The 14,284-nt window shown below is 39.8% G+C and overlaps 1 protein-coding gene across 2 annotated transcripts; it reads right to left on the reverse strand.

Moving 5' to 3' along the window:
• Positions 1-227: 227 nt before the first annotated feature.
• GJA1 (gap junction protein alpha 1) lies at positions 228-9,381 on the reverse strand. Of its 2 annotated transcripts, none has more exons than XM_074988794.1 (3): positions 9,341-9,381; positions 9,172-9,224; positions 228-3,206 (listed from the first exon to the last, which is right to left on the reverse strand). In XM_074988794.1, the coding sequence occupies exon 3, from the start codon at positions 3,188-3,190 to the stop codon at positions 2,045-2,047; it is 1,146 nt and encodes a 381-aa protein (XP_074844895.1). In that variant the 5' UTR covers positions 3,191-3,206; positions 9,172-9,224; positions 9,341-9,381; the 3' UTR covers positions 228-2,044. The 2 variants fall into 2 exon arrangements, with proteins under 2 accessions (XP_074844895.1, XP_074844896.1); XM_074988795.1 differs by lacking the exon at positions 9,341-9,381 and adding an exon at positions 9,314-9,330.
• Between the last annotated feature and the right edge of the window lie 4,903 nt (positions 9,382-14,284).

The raw sequence follows: 14,284 nt of genomic DNA on the forward strand, positions 1-14,284 counted from the left end.
GTGAACTTTCATTTCAGAGCAAATGTGGGAGTTGTGTACATGGGGGAGTTAAATCAGATCAGTTAATCAAGTTTGAAAATGTGTGCATACCCACAACACGATCTATCACATAAACTCATGATCTTAGGACATAGGATAAACCACACTCATGTGTCGTAAAGTAAAAGACAATTAGAAAGCAGATTTATACTAAATTAAAACTTTATTGACTAAAGTATGTTCTCCAGACAACATGATCTGATGGACTATGGCTGCACACATGCAATGAAATTGAACATGACAGTAGTTGAACATGGAATGTCAAACAAATTAGCATAATGTATTATACAAAACCGTCTGTCTGTTTAACTGCACAATGAAACCAAGCGGTATACTCCCTTGAATGATCTGAGTTGAGCTAAAAGGCAGTGTGGTTGATGAAACCGGTAGATTTCTTTAGCATATATTTCAAATAAATTAGTTAGACTTGTACTCTTTAAAAACCCTTTCAGCTTCACTTTCATTCCAAACAAAATCTAAGTGCAAACATCAAAATTGCTGAATTCATCTAGAAAGATTTAACTGTCAAAATTGGATTGAACCAGCGTATTACAGTTGAGTATATGGTTATGTGTAGGAAAAAATAGTTACTGCAAAATTAATGTAGGCACATTTTATTATTAATCCAACTCAAAGCATTTCTTCTAAGTTTCTCACATTAAAGACTAAAGCTTGTTTACAGTACTACAATCTCTATCATTCAAGCATCAATTATTACATAACAGGGAGATGGACTAAATGATCTAATGGGTCTTTTCCATGTCTAACAGCTACAAAAGAAAATCATTCATGCCAGCAGGAGCATCACAGCTACTTTTGGGGCCTGATCATACAGTCTGTGCTCAGGCAGTGCTCTCATTGGCATCCAAGAGAGTTTTTCCAGAGTAAGATCTACGTAATCAGGCACTTTAAAAAAAAAACACACAACAAAGTCCCTCTATTCATACCTAACAAAATAATAGTATCCTTCATAGGATACATGAAAAATACAATACTGAAATTTAAAAAGTCAGACATGCTTTACTTGCACTATAGGAATCATATAATGTAAACAGCATAGTGGCCCACACCTCCACCACAAATACCATCAGAAAATGTCAACTAGAAGTTTGCTGTGTGTTTCTCAATGTATGCTTGTGAGTGTGTCTCATGTATGCGTACCTCAGAAACACATACATGTGTGATAGAAGTGACTGAAAGTGGCTTGATTGCCTGACTCCAACTCTTAAATCTGCAAGTGTTAGCAAAATGATTTTGTAAGGCTTTCATTTCGCTGTATGTGTGAGCTGTTGAATGTGAGTGTTGGTTTAGAACAAAATGTGGATGATATTGTAGGAATGATGTGGGTGTGCAGGACATCCAAACTCCACATACAACAAAAAATCTACCTGTATGAAGAATCAAGAATCCTCTGATCCATGTAGTTTGGTAGGCCGTCTTTGAAATTTTAAGTGATGTGATTCCAAGGATATAAAATTATCCATGCACAAGTCTACTGATGTCAAGAGGGTCAAAACAGGAAATTTACCTTCAAAGTGCAAATTTTAGCAATGGAATGTTCTTGACAGGGAAATAATCAAAGAGAATCCTAGCTCTTTCACTTGTTCAATAGGAAAAACATATCTTTATCTTCAGGCAATATTTGATCCTGTCAAAAGTGATTTTTTTTTTAGTATAACAGAAGACTTTAGAAATGAACATGTTATGCACACACAGAGAGATATTTACATCCTTTCTAGAAAAAAACAAAACCCTATCTAAGTGTTGGCTAATCTTTTTTTTTTTTAGTATTTAAATTCTTTAAATCAGCTGCTTTAAATACCAACATGTACTGTACCACTCCCAGAGCCCTAGAAAACACCAAGTAACTTAAATGTTTTCATGATTGTTAAAAACTCCTGGTTGAGACTATTAAGTACCACCTCCACAGGAACAAATTGAACACTCAATGCATCTTCCAATGCATTGCATTTCATAGTTGAGCAAGCACTGCAGCTAGGAAGGGTTAGATCTCCAGGTCATCAGGTCTGGGTCTACTACTGGCTCGGCTGCTGGCTCTGCTAGGTGGCCTTTGGTCCACAAGGGTGAGGGGTTGCAGCTCAAGCCCCGCTGCCAGTTTTTTAGCGTTATGGTGCTCATCAGTGAAATCAAAGGGCTGGGCATGAGAGTTGGAGATGGTGCTGCCGGCCTGTCCCATTCTGTTCTGCTCAGCACTGTAATTTGCCCAGTTTTGCTCACTGGCTTGTTTATTGTAGTTACGACAGGAGGAATTGTTCCTGTCACCAGTAACAAGCTTGTACCCTGGTGGAGACATGGGCGATAAGGGGGCAGTGGGAGAGGAACAGCCATTGAAATAAGCATATTTTGGGGATCCACATTCCTTGGAGGGACTCACAGTACCGGTGGGAGAGTAGGGGTCTGGTTTTCCTTTTACACGATCCCTGACACCCTTGAAGAACACATAGAAAAGCTCAATAATGTTCAAGGCAAGAGACACTAAAGACACAACCAGCATGAAGATAATGAAGATGGTTTTCTCAGTTGGACGGGAGAGGAAGCAGTCCACTCTGTGTGGGCATGGATCTCGCTCACAAGTGTAAATAGCATTCAGGCTAAACCCATAGACATACCATTGTATCACCAAGAAGGCCACCTCAAAGATAGATTTAAAGAGGATGCTGATGATGTAAGTACGGAGCAGCCCTCCTCGCATTTTAACTTTGCCGTGCTCTTCGATTCCATATTTGAATTTCTTAATTTCGATTTGTTTGAGGTGCATCTCTACATTCACACCATCATTTTGGACAACCTTGAGCTCTTCTTCTCTCTTGTTCAGCTTCTCTTCTTTCCGCATTACATAGAACACGTGTGCTAGATACAAGAGGGTAGGTACAGACACAAATATGATCTGCAGAACCCAGAAGCGCACATGTGAAATTGGAAAGGACTTGTCATAGCAGACATTCTCACAACCAGGCTGTTGAGTGTTGCACCGGAAAGCAGATTGCTCATCTCCCCAGGCCGATTCCACTGCTGTCCCCAAGAGTAGGATGCGGAAAATAAAAAGGACAGAGAGCCATACCTTCCCTCCTGCAGTAGAATAAGCTTGAACCTTGTCAAGAAGTTTGCCCAGGGCACTCCAGTCACCCATCTTCACAGGATGCTGCCTAAAAACAAAACAAAACAAAACTAATAATTAAAGCTATGTTAACTGTATTCACACCTGTTGGTTTATAATGCATGTAAACTGTCATAACACGGCCCTTACATTGGCTCATGGATGTTAGTTTAGAGGGGGATATGTAAGTGGCCAAGAAAGACTTTCTCCATCTACAACAGGGAGAGTATTTCATAATAGTAGCTCCACTGGTAAGGTATCAAACAGAATTCATTATAGGAAGCCCATATGCTCAAAATACAGAGTCAAATCCTTGGCTGATAGTAGAACTAGCAGTCCACTAGAACATTAACTGGTATACCTTGAGGAACTTGGATTTACATTGATTTACACTAAGTGAGGATGTCACCACTCCTCTTCTAATAATTCTCTTCTGTGAGTAGGCTGGTATTTAATATAACTAACATATATGGCAAATTAAATATTGCACTGCATTTCAGTGCTGTGAGGGAAATGTGTTTGCCAGTTTCACTCCACTTTTCAATGGAAAGCAGTCAACGCCACAAAAGGTGCTATCACAGTTAACATCTTTGTTGCCAGTCTCCACAGACATACCAAAGCAAAGGCACAGTGGGGAAGCAATCTGGGGAAGTTTGCACTGACACTAAGTATTCTGTGGATAAACAAAAGATTTTGAGCTAGCAATCTAGAGCTATCTTCACAAGTACTACAGTCACACTTCAGTACTGTTATGCAAAACTAGGGATAAGGATGTATAATTGAAATACTACAACTCACAAAATATATATGTTAAAATGCTTTTGCATGGTTAACACAGCTGACTTTCACATCCAGCATACTGCATGGGATGTGTTTTAAGAATATGGGCCCCAAAACTGAAAATATTTGCATACATGCTTAACTTTAGATGACTTGCAGTATATATATTTAATTCAGAAAACAGGACCTCAACACCTTAAAAATAAGAAATTTAGCAAAGCTGTTGACATAGTGCAGAAACCTTAATTTCTGCATTTCCTGATTTCCTTATTTGTGTAACTTTAGACACATATTTATGTACTTTTGAATTTAAATCTCAATGTATTGCAAAAAGAGAAGCAAATCCTTCCTATCTCCCCCGTTGATAATCATGCAAGTATCACAGGGATGCCATCAACAAAGGCAACATTCCTGCAATGTGCAAGTTTGCATTCCAAACAGTGTGCAATAACTTCTCTCTCAATTTGCTATTGAAATGTGCATTTCTAGATTATGTATACTTAATACATCATGTCTACAAATCCACAAATATCTAAAAACTGCAATGAAATGGTTAATTGTGCATGTTTGATTGTTTGATTTCTGGCAAAGACAATAAACATTGTTGACTTCTGGCCAAATGGTGCATGTTAGAAATCTGTATCGGCCTAACAGGTCATTCAAATTTTGTAATGTAAAGGAAGCTTCCCTTTGGAAGTATGGATTATTAGATATAGTGACATCCAATACCATTCAAGCTCAGTAAGAGATTTTCCAATATTCATAACTTTATTGACTCCTAACTAGTTTCTTGCATACTGTATCAGGGACATACTCCTTAGTGATGGCTGTTTACAAGCTAAGGTCTACTTTTCACGTACGTGTATTCCAGCAATGATTGAAAATGTTTTCTTCAAACATTTTCTAGTGGGGGAGAGAAATCTCCATAGACTTCGAATAGGAAATATTTCATCCCCTAAAAGCAATTTTTAGAAAAGTTAGGCATGAATGAAAATAGGGGATTATAATGGAAACTGGCAACCTTAACCATAGCAATTGCTGTTAAATAAATGAACTGTCACCTCCTTTCCACAGGCAACACACAGAGAGAGCACAAAGGTAAGAGTATAAAGGAACTATTTGTGGTTGTCCTTGCTTATCCTTGAGCCCCTTCTCAGCTCCTTAACCCATGAACACGTAGTCTTCTCGTCCTCCTCAGGGTATGGAGAAGGATTCTCCATAACCTTCAAAGTTTTCCCTCCCCTAATTAGCCCTTTCTCGTGCAAGTAGTTCTGAGAAGGATGAGGCCTCTTTTGGCATTTAACACTAGAGATCATGTATCAATCTGTGCAAGGGAGATTCTAGGATGTATTTTTTTGCCTTTCTATATTAACAACAGGGAAAGATGTTTGTCACCGGTCCATTGTGATAGAGAAGATAGGCACATTCTGGAAAAAAAAAAAAAGATCATGCTATGGAAATGGACAAAAGCATTTCTCCCCAAAGAATAGCTTCTTGATTTTATTAGCAGTTTCTGAATGATCTGAAAATATTACACTACCAGACTTTCCCCAGGCTCAGTGGATTTTTGTTACTATGTAAATGTTATTTCAGATTGAAAGTGTGATTAAAAAAACAGAAGAGGTGTTATTTCTAGTCAGTTCTAGGCTGTTTGCTTTTTAATTACACTCCACTTGGATGATATACTCCAGTTTTGACTTATTTAATCCCAGACCTGAAGTATTTTTAGAATTTATCGCCTATTTTCCAGTTTGTTTCAGCATACAAAATTGTTAAGTTTCATTATATCCTCTGGCAATACAAACTCCAGGAGGACACATTCCTTGCTTGAATTACTCATACATAGTTTTGAAACACAAACTTTTTTGGAAGGGATCATTTACCCTCATGCATGGGCTGGTGATAAAACATCAACATCAGTTCTAAACATTGTGCTGCTAAACAGATAACCTTGAAATGGCAAAACCATATTATTCCTCTGCTTAAGTAGAGACTATTGTTTTGTGAAACACAAGTTTGTTACAGAGAAAATTCATTGGTTGGATCTAGGTTGTTTACCTGCATTCTATCAAAAGAGCATTTTTATTACCAATTTATAATATTTTCATAGATTCATCTTACTCTATTTCTGCACAGAACAGTTGTTATTCAAAGGCTCTTGGCACTTCAAGTTGCTTTAAAACTAAAGATCTCCTTTAGTGTGTAGCCCCCAACATCTGTTCTTTTTTATGTTTAAGATTGCTTTTAGCAATGGCATCTTAATGGAATGATTGCAGGGAATGATATCATTGATAAATAGTTGGACCTCCCTACAAATCCCCCTGAATTCAGAAAGGTACTTAAGCATGGGTCTGACATGTAAGTAGCCTTAATGCTTACTCATTGCTATTTTATGTGATGGGATAGCCTGTTCTGAGATGGCCAATACAAAACCTGGCCTGCAAAGCATTTTAGTAGATGGATAGTTTTTTAGTAGTTTCTCATATCTCTTATGGGTGTATGTATGTGTACAGACAAAATACTACACAGAAGAAAGAAATATGACAATGTTCACCTGTATGAGTTTTGGGTGGCCACATGTAGCAGAAATTTGATCTATAGAACACAACTGAGAAAGTAGAGAAGTGTTTTGGGTTTTTTGTGGGTTTTTGTGAGGGTGGGTGTGTTTTTGGACAGGCATTCATTGTGTCCTGTGGTTCATATTTTCCAGGAGAGACAGGGCAGTCTGAGGTCCCCTGCTTCAGTGTGCAGGTCTGACTGAAGTGTCAGTAGGTCACATGGTAATGAGCGAATGAGGAGCAGGATTTCAGTGCAGTAAGTGGATGGTATCTGAAATGGCGCTATACAGCTGCAACAGCAGTTAGGAAATGGGCCAAAAACTCTGGCCCTCCCATAAACTCTTGCAAAACCCTGCCCTTGAAATGCAAGTACTGTAGAAATAACCAACTAACAAAATAGAGCCTTTGAGAGGATTCCTGCCCCTTGAGCACTGAGCACCCTGAGCCTTTTCCAAGAGCAGCCTACAGCTGAGGGAGAGGCACTAAGACTGATGCACAAGATATGGGGTTGAGGATGAGGGTTTTTTTTTAATTGTTGTTAAATACATCCAATCTCACAAAGGTTAGGGAAATGGTGCTCTAACATTCTTCTGGAAAGGTAGAGTCCTCCTGAAGCTCTTTAAATACACATTGGGGATAGAAAATTTCACGAATAAAACAGAAAGAGCACCCTAGATGTTCACACAGTAATCGGTGCTTAAGTCATAACTGGTGTTAATTTGTTTTTTTTTCCCACTGATGGATCTACTCTGTCTTTAGAGGCACTTCTTCCTGTTTCATTCTTGTCTACCCAATCTACCTTCATAAAGCTTTACAGAAAGAGCAAATGGAAGCCTGGGAAAAAAAATGTCAGAACTTCCAGTTGTACAAGTCAGGTCTCCAGATGATGAAATACATTAGCAACCCAACAACCTATGAACCATGCACTCTTGTTTTGGTTCAAATTCAGTCATGATGTATAAGTGGCTACAAATTCCTTTGAAATCAATGAAAGCTGCATCCACTTACTTTAGGCATGAATGTGGCCCTCTGTGTTGAACTTGTATAAGTTTTCAAATATGGAAGCATGCAAAGAAAGTATGGTATAAATGTATATCCAGGTACCCATTTTCAAAGGGTGGAGGGAATATTATTTGTTCTATTAGAAACATGAGACAGACTTTCAACCACACAAGAGTCTTTTTACCTTGATATTCATTCAATTTCAGTATCAATATAATTTTCCAGGTTAAATATAAATGAGGTTTATTTAATGTGTGTATAAACATTTTTGCAAATCAAATCCATTGCATCCTTCCTTTTCCCACTTTGAACTCAGCCTGTCCTTCTCCTATTTGTATGCTTGTTAGGTATCATGGGTCAGTGCCAATGTTCAGCTTTGAAGGTTTTGAGGGAAACACTTTGGTAAACATTTCAAAGTCAGGGAACTTCAGGAGTTTTGTAGTGCAGTGTATGCTGTCCAGATGTTAAGATGGCAAGATGAAAGGCTCAGTGCAAGCTCCATCCACATGCACAGAGACAGAGAAATCTGAGACATGAGTTGTTTCTCTGATCTGTTTTGTTGTTGGTTTTAATGAAACTCACTTAGAAGACTCTCAGTGAACATTGTTAGGAAAACTACCCCAAACTGAAGGGCCAGTCAGTGGTATTAGGCCAGATGGAGGGAAATCCTAGCTGAGCACAATAAAACACAATTGTAGTATTCCACTGAAGTCCCTTGTTCTTCTCCCCCATTATGCTCTTTATTTACTGGCAACCACTGGAGCCACAACAACAATAAAAAATCATGGTGGAGTCTTGCAATCTGCCATAAATTCAGACCAGAGTCAGTTCTGTGAAAGATGCTACCCAAGAATTCCATTCCTCTTCAGTCTTCTACTGCAGTTTTCAAGGCAGATTATAGGAAATGTATCCTGACATATTGGGACTATTCTTAGACTGCTTCCCTAAGAACTTTCACAGGCATTGCCAGCGTGGTGAGGCGGATGTCTGAGTGCTACATGACTCCTCTAAAAACCCTAACTGAGTTGCTAACGCAAAGTAACTATATACAAACTGGTTTAAAAATCTATAACATGTCTGGTTTCCATCACATCCATTTAAAAGAAGGGGGGAAAATCAGCAAGACGGCATGAAAGATACCAAATTGGTAGCAGGAGCATTATAACAAAGCAACTAATTAAGAACCTTGCTTCACACAAACTATTAAACATCAATCAAACTTCTCATATGAAAGCAAATTGTGTGGGAGACAAATGGGAAACACTTAGGGTAGGGTCTCTCTGTTATTAACTTCTGAGACCTTTTCAGCAGAACAAGGGATTCCAACAGGTTGATTACTTTCAAATTATTGTTTTTCTTAAACTTGCAAGTTGAAACTTAGAAAAGTTTTGCTTGTTGAATTATTTTTTCAAAATCAAGTAAAGAGGCACATTATCCAGTTACACAGATGTAGTTTTGCTGTAGTTTACCTGTTATGGAACTAGGTTAGTAGATGAAAACTAAAATTATTTGGAGAAATGTTTAAACTGCAACAAAAACAAATAAGAAATGTCAAGAAATGTGTAACTTCTTTAAAACGTTTTGCTATTTTTTAGTTTGTTTTAAATAATCCATTAATGAGAAAAACAATAGAAAATTCCTGAAGTCAAACAAAGTAAAAACTTTCCAACTTACCCTTACTGATGATCAGTGAAGCAAGCAAACAAGTGACTCTTTGGAAGAGTAAGCTAAAATAGAAAAGCAAGTTCAGGCTTTCAACTTGTCTATTTAAACTTTAAAAGTCTACTGCTGTTCTGTAGTTTTCATCCTTGCTTACCCACTAATGAAAGAAAAGTGCTGATACCTTGTAAAAAGTTTTTTTCTAACTTGAACAGCGGAGGGCTTTTAAGAAGTCACCGAAGAGAGGAGGGGAGAGGAGGGGAAAGCGAGGGAGCTGGGAGGAGAAAAGGGGGAGGAGAAAAAGCAGGAGGAGACAGCAGAAAACCTCATGGCACAAGTAAGAGAGTACTAAGTGTAATAAAGATGAACAAATGAAGGATCATTCAGTAAGGAAAGCTGAGATACACTAAGTGTTACACTGAGTGGAAGTTTATTGAGAATGGGACTGAGGGTTACCTGGGACAAATGAGGTGGTTTAACTTTCTTAAGATGTCTGGAGTCTTAGAAAAGGGAACAGAGTGTGAGGAAGCAATTTGTAATCTGAACCATCCTGCCACCCTCTGCACTGGGACATACTATATTGCCCTCTTTATTCCCCTCTCTACGGAGGTGCAGTCACTACATGAGGATTTTTTTTTTTTTTTTAGTTTCTTTGTGTATCTTTAGTTTACTTGCTTCCATTTCCCCTAGGTGCTGAACACAAAGTAACAGTCTGTTGTTTAATGTACTTTTTCAGCCCTGTGGTTGACTCGGGAGATACACATTATTTTTGGTGAAGATTCCAGGTAAGCAGCAAATTTACAACACTCAGAATATAATGCAGGGCATCAGTCTCAAACAGTGAATTGCACTGAGGCGTCACAATATTGCAAGTTTGTTTCACTAAACGCACACAAGAAAAGAGAAGACTCTTTCAATGGGATTGAAGCCAAACTGACATTTGGCCCCTGACCTGAATGTGCTAAAAACCCTCTTGCAACACTTGTGTTCTTTTTAAAACAAGCTGAATTTCATACAATCCATTGGTGTGAGGTTTCTCAGACACAGAGTCAAGCAAGTATCAGAGCAGTAGCCATGTTAGTCTGTATCTTCAAGAACAAGAAGTCCTGTGGCACCTTATACACTAACAGCTCTTTTGGAGCATAAGCAAAGACCCACTTCATCAGATGCATGATGTCAAGCAAGTGGCTGAACGAACTGGACCCTACCTTAGGAATTTTATTTGTATTTTTTCACATTGGTGTTATTGGCTACTTCATTGCCCTGGCCTGGGCAATGACTAGTATGGATCAACTGCTACTCCAACAGCTTCCAGTGGTTGGACAGCTCCACATTGACTATTTTTCTGTGATGCACTACAGCTAGGGGTTTAGCAGGTTCATTTGGGGCCATAATCCTCACGGGATGATATTTCTGGACTCATTCAGGGTTATCAGCATCCAATCTCACTTAAGAGACTAATAAAAGGGAGAAGATAATATAACAGCCATCTCAGTGTTCATCCCTGATTTTGAGTGAAGTATCCTGAATCATCTTTCTGGAGTTATGGATGTCAAACCATGTAAGCCTAAGTATGGCTAATACCATAGTTTTCTGCTTACCTCTTGTATACTGCTTTTAACCCATCGCTCTCAAAGTACTTTTTAGATCAAAGTAAGGTAGTGGCAGGGCTGGCAAAAGAACCCAAATATTCTGACTCCCAGTCCAGTGGCCACAGTGTCTCCTGTTTCAAAAAGATAAAATTAGGGTTTTCCATACACTTCTGAATCCTCCTCTTCCTGCCGCTACAGCCTGATACACTTGATTCCCCATCTTGTCTGCTTTCCCTTGATATTGGTCTGTTGCATGATGTGTTTTTAGTTATAGTAGTCACCAAATGTTATGAGTTCTTTATTGAGAACTTTAACTCTGGAGAGAGAGAACACTGGGTAGGAGAATGGAGGCTACTTGCATTAGAGGACTTTGGCCCTTGGATATAGTTTAAATAATTTACAAGTCATGAAGTTCAGTTCCTTCTTCCTTCCCTCCCTGCATATGGGTGAGGTTAGCCACTGAAGTTAATGAAATGTTCCGACTGCGATCTAATATAGGCTTTTGTCATTAAGAGGAATATGGATATAAAGGTCAAATTAGGTGACCATGGAATTATTAGCTGGATTTAGAAGACTCCATGTCTACTAAAGTGGATGGAGTGATTTGGAGTGGCATGTTTGCCATTGGTGGAACTTCTGTTCCTCTGGAAGGTTGCAGAGTCGGGTAGTCTAGCATGCTGGAATACACTATTGTGACATATATGAGACATTTTCAGGGTCCTTGGTCCCTGGGTCTTCTTTTTTTCTCCTATATATTTCTAGAAGGTCTTCATAATTCTTCATGCTTAGCTGTAATTCTTCCTCTCAAGAGAAGCTTTGAAGTATTTCCCCAACTATATAAACCAACAGGAAATGTCAGCAATCCAAGATCACAGTGCAACCATACAATAATGAGCCAGTGCATATAAGTACTATAGGAAAAAAATATGGTAGTACAGTAAGGTCTCAGAGTACGCAAACCCAGAGCATGTGTCCCAGTTCTTATGCGGCTGACCCCCGATTCCTACAGTAAACACTAGAAATGTGCAATTTCCACTTGTGTTAACTCATTCCTTCTGGCCCTGGTTCAACCTCTCGGCTCCGCACAGCCCCGGCTCAGCTTCCCCTCCTCAGCTCCACTCACCTCCCGCACATACCTCCTTCTCATCCCCCTACGCCTGTCTTCGGCTCTAGCTCACCACCCCTCAAGTGCAACTCCGGCTTAACCTCCCTGGCCCTGGTTCCACCCCCTGCTGGCTCATCACCTGCACGTGGCTCCAGCTCACCCCTCATCCCTGCATCCGTCTCCAACTCTGGCTCAACCCTCCCCACCCCAGTTCAACCCCCGCCCCCTCCCCCGGTGCTCTGGTTCAAACCCCCTGCAGCAAGGCTCCCCACCAGAGCAGGGCTCCAGCTCACCACCCCTGCACACAGCTCTGGCTCAACTCCACCCCCTGCAACCCTAACCCATCCCAGTCTTAGCCCCCCCTCACCTCCCAGAGCCCCAACTACCACCAGGCTTAACCCTCCCCAACTGCCCCCACACCCCAGGACTTAACTTTCTCCTCCTGGCCTGGCTGCAGAACGTGTGTTCCCCCAGGGAGAAAGCCAGACCCCCACTTATGCGAGTTATGTGAGGGTGTCTGGAATAGAACCCTTGCGTAACTCGGGCATCTACTGTAATAGTAAATGTAATATTTGGTGGTTCCTTCTGAAAAGGAAAGAGTGTTCTGTTTTCAATCTCCAACAAGACATTGTAAAGAAATGAGAAACATTATTATTGTTATTATTAAAAATACCTTGTCAACGTCTCCCTAAGAATTAAACTTGTCTGTAACCAAATTCCTACTTCACAATCTAATTTTACCAGCTCTGCCGTTGTTAAGAGGCCAAAATTCCAGTCTTTATATGTGTGGCAAAGTAAATTTACCTTTTCAAACCAAGCGAGCCTTGTCACACAGCTGTCTTCCAGCCACACTCCTCCATGCTCAATAGAAATTTTGAAGGATGTCAGAGCTGTGACATTTGTAAGTTAGTTCCTAACTAAGAAAGATCTAGGGACTGGGTGAAAATTGCTGTTGTTCCTGCCAAACATCCTTCACTTTTTTGCATGAGATCTTAGAATGCAGAGCTTCCTGGGACCACTGTTGCCATCTGATGAGGTTTGCATTTTGAAGCAAAAATCATGATGCCATGAAGCAACACTTGAGCATGGCAATGCTATTTCTGTGGAACATGTTTGAGTTTGATCTGGCAGGCTAGATTGCAACCAGTGCAGGCAAGTTCAGGTTCCTACCCAAACATTTTATCCTCACTCAGCTTCTGGTACATAGGTTACTGTGACTAAAACTCTGAGTCAATTTAAGCAGTGTTTCCTTTAATTCTCTGTTCAGTCATCACAGGCATGAGATCCTTTGTCTTAGGGAAATAATGCAGTGACTGCAGTTCTGTTTTATATTTTTATGTCCAGGACTCAGATATATCAAAAAGAGGAAGTTAACCAACCAATCTGACAGTTTTGTTAACATTTATTATCTTCAATACAGCACTCAGTCCAATATTCTTTTTTCTGTTTATTACATGCACATGTACAATATGATGCCCATATACAACTGAAGGGTTTATTCTTCATGGTGCTATTTTTTTTAATTAACTGGTTCACCAGGAAATGATGAATAGCTGAGTTTCATTTGAAATATTGCATTAATATCTCCGTATCAGGTCACTGGTGTTAAAATACTGATTGGTGGGCCTTACCAAGACTAAATTTCTCATAGACTGCTAAGATACACTCAGAGCAAAGGGGTGTCACTAACATATTGAAGCTGTGGAAGCACAGCACATTCTTCCTTAGCTGCAAGCTAAGCACAATGTGTTGACTGCCAGTCTCACTCTGCTGTGCTCCCCTGTGCTGTTCAGGCCTCCTTAACTGCAGTTCCCAAAATGAGGCCATTCAGTGCAAAGTACACTGAGCTGGGAACAAACACAGGGATTTTCTTAGGTACATTACTAGGGAATTAGGCCTCTACCCAGGAAAGTTACTTAATTATGACCCTAGATGACCACAAAATTTTCATCCTCATTCTTTGCTGTGTGCCTAGGGTTATTGGTGGTACAGAGCTGCACTGCCCCATGCCTTGCTGATGGAGAGTTGGGAGACTGTGATGGTTCTTGCTTGTCTTAGTGCAGGAATGTGCTTCCCTAATATTCTTTCAGAATGGGGGCAGGTTGTCTATCTCTTAAAATTAATAAAGTAGTGCCAAAAAGAATTGTTTTCCTAGCTTTGAAGTTCTGCTTCCATCTAACAAATTGGCCATAGCTGTGGTAATTTGCATAATCTAGGACTAGTGGACCAGAACCCACTAGAAGGTCTTATCCCACACAGTTTAGGACTGCAGGAGGACCATTACAAAACACATTGCCTATGAACTTCACAGGGGTTTTACTTGGCCAAATATAAATCAACAGTATTTAGATTATAAATCCTGGGGGACAGGCACTGTCTCTTTCCTATGCTTATACAGCACATTGAGGGCCCAATCCTGACCAAGCCCTTT

The sequence above is a fragment of the Carettochelys insculpta genome, chromosome 3 (genome assembly GCF_033958435.1).
Source record: "Carettochelys insculpta isolate YL-2023 chromosome 3, ASM3395843v1, whole genome shotgun sequence".
Taxonomy (NCBI): Eukaryota; Metazoa; Chordata; order Testudines; family Carettochelyidae; genus Carettochelys; species Carettochelys insculpta.